General features: G+C 34.3%; 1 protein-coding gene across 1 annotated transcript in view; it reads left to right on the plus strand.

The window, feature by feature from the left end:
• Positions 1-2,781, plus strand: part of LOC111716194 (protein Skeletor, isoforms B/C) — a gene marked incomplete at its 5' end in the record, with an annotated part of 10,199 nt that overhangs the window by 3,671 nt on the left and 3,747 nt on the right. Inside the window, 2 exon segments of the mRNA XM_023491626.1 lie at positions 664-731; positions 1,835-1,932. Of these exon segments, the coding sequence (XP_023347394.1) occupies positions 664-731; positions 1,835-1,932 (166 nt within the window).

Below are 2,781 nucleotides of genomic sequence, written 5' to 3' on the forward strand. Positions count from 1 at the left end.
ATGTTAAACTAAAGGAACTGTAGCCATAATGTTAAACTAAAGGAACTGTAGCCATAATGTTAAACTAAAGGAACTGTAGCCATAATGTTAAACTAAAGGAACTGTAGCCATGATGTTAAACTAAAGGAACTGTAGCCATAATGTTAAACTAAAGAAGCCTCATTGAGAAACTAGAACTAGAAGTTATCTGCCAAGAGACAAAGGTTTTAAGTGTTATATCGTTTTCAATTGGAAAATTAACATGAAATTACGTCTACAGTCCCTTTAATAGATATAGATTGGACCGACATCCCTTTAGACTTTAACAGATTTTTTGTGTTTCCAGATTGGACCGGCAGTCCCTTTAAGTATATTTTGTGTTTCCAGATTGAACCGATCCAGTCCCTTTAAAGGATATTTTGTGTTTCCAGATTGGACCGACAGTCCCTATAAAGTATATTTTGTGTTTCCAGATTGGACCGACAGTCCCTATAAAGTATATTTTGTGTTTCCAGATTGAATCAACAGTCCCTTTAAAGGATATTTTGTGTTTCCAGATTGGACCAACAGTTCCTTTAAAGGATATTTTGTGTTTCCAGATTGGACCAACAGTTCCTTTAAAGGATATTTTGTGTTTCCAGATTGGACCAATAGTTCCATTTAATGGATATTTTGTGTTTCCAGATTGGACCGACAGGCGGAGATAGTGGATACTCTTCTATTACGGGTCATGTAGGTTGGGGGATTTCATGGTAAGCTCATTATTATTCCCCGTTTTATTACTATTCTGCGGGATGTTAATTAAGTGAAATTTCCCTTGAGATGATATTATAAAACTGTGGTTTACGAAGTTTCTAGGAATCCTTTATAAATCAAAATTCCCTTCCTGTGAAATATGTTTAGATATATGGTTACCCACAAAGAATGAAACTTCAAAGACGACAGTACATATAGTTCTTTGTCATTAATAAAGTCTCATCATTACAGGGTAATCCTGTATTTAAGTAAACTTAGAAAACTTTCAAACACGTTTTAATCATGTAAAAACCGCCATCATTTCCTTCGTAGTATAGATTGAGAATACAAATTTTGACGCAGTAATAATAATAGAAATATTGAACTGAACAAGAAATAAAAGTTTAATAAAAGAAATTCCTTTTCTAACTTAAAGCCACATAGAAATGCATAAAAGTCTGACTTATGTTGATTATGATTAAATAAGGTTTTCACGCTGGATAAAGTTAAACAAAAAATTGAATGAAAAACTAAAGGCACCTTTAATAACTATATGTTAAGGCATAGGGTTGCATGCACGCCATTGACCAATTTTTCAAAGCGAGCAAATGGAGAAGAAAAAAATTATAACGTTAACTTTAAGTGCTTTAACAAGGTTTGAATAAGAATGTCGTCATAAAAGAACGAAAAAGTTAAATTGTTAAATGTCAAGATGTGTCACATCATGAAAAACTAAATACTACTACTGTACATGAACTAAATACTACTACTGTACATGAACAACTAAATACTTTCGTAAGAGACATGAGTACTTGGATATATATTATTGGATATAATATTTGGATAAAAGAGCCCAACTAAAAAGTGTAAATTAGCAATTATGAAAAATCTACATTTAAGGGATAAAAAGGATTCTAAAGTTAAGTCTCACTGTACTTTAAATCAAGACCTCAAGTTTGCCGTGACATTTAAATATAAACATAAATTTATTTTAGATTAATTGAAGTCCTGCAAACTATATCTTTCACATTAAAAAGAATTTTAAAAAATCCTTTGAAAAGTCAACAAATTTTAAGTTTAATTTAGAACCTGTTCGGGGTTAACTGCTTTTATACTTTAGGTACATTAATGGTTTGCTGATTCCTGAAATTCACGTGGTTCGTGGGAAAACCTATACTTTTGTTGTAGAGGGGGGAGATAACCCAGAATTTGCTGGAGGTAAGAGAAAGGGAACCCTAAACTCTTGTATAAGAGAGAGATAACCCAGAATTTACCACAGGTAAGATAAAGGGAACCCCTTACTCTTGTATAAGAGAGAGATAACCCAGAATTTACCGGAGGTAAGAGAAAGGGAACCCTATACTCTTGTATAAGAGAGATAACCCAGAATTTACCAGGGTAAGAGAAAGGGAACCCCATACTTTTGTATAAGAGAGAGATAACCCAGAATTTGCCTCAGGTAAGAGAAAGGGAACCCTATATTCTTGAATAAGAGAGAGATAACCTAGAATTTGCCTCAAGTAAGAGAAAGGGAACCCTATATTCTTGAATAATAGAAGTATAACCCAGAATTTGCCGCAGGTAAGAGAAAGGGAACCCTATATTCTTGTATAAGAGAGGGATAACCCAAAATTTGCCGGAGGTAAGAGAAAGGGAACCCTATAGTCTTGTATAAGAGAGATAATCCAGAATTTGCCTAAGGTTAGAGAATGGGAACCCTATAGTCTTGTATAAGAGAGATAACCCAGAATTTGCCGAAGGTAAGAGAAAGGGAACCCTATAGTCTTGTTTAAGGGGGAGATAACCCGGAATTTGCCGCAGGTAAGAGAAAGGGAACTCTATAGTCTTGTATAATAGAGAGATAACCCAGAATTTACCTAAGGTAAGAGAAAGGGAACCCTTTAGTCTTGTATAAGAGAGATAACCCAGAATTTGCCGGAGGTAAGAGAAAGGGAACCCTATATTCTTGAATAAGAGAGAGATAACCTAGAATTTGCCTCAGGTAAGAGAAAGGGAACCCTATATTCTTGAATAATAGAAGTATAACCCAGAATTTGCCGCAGGTAA

This window comes from Eurytemora carolleeae, unplaced genomic scaffold (assembly GCF_000591075.1).
Source record: "Eurytemora carolleeae unplaced genomic scaffold, Eaff_2.0 scaffold1990, whole genome shotgun sequence".
Lineage (NCBI taxonomy): Eukaryota > Metazoa > Arthropoda > Copepoda > Calanoida > Temoridae > Eurytemora > Eurytemora carolleeae.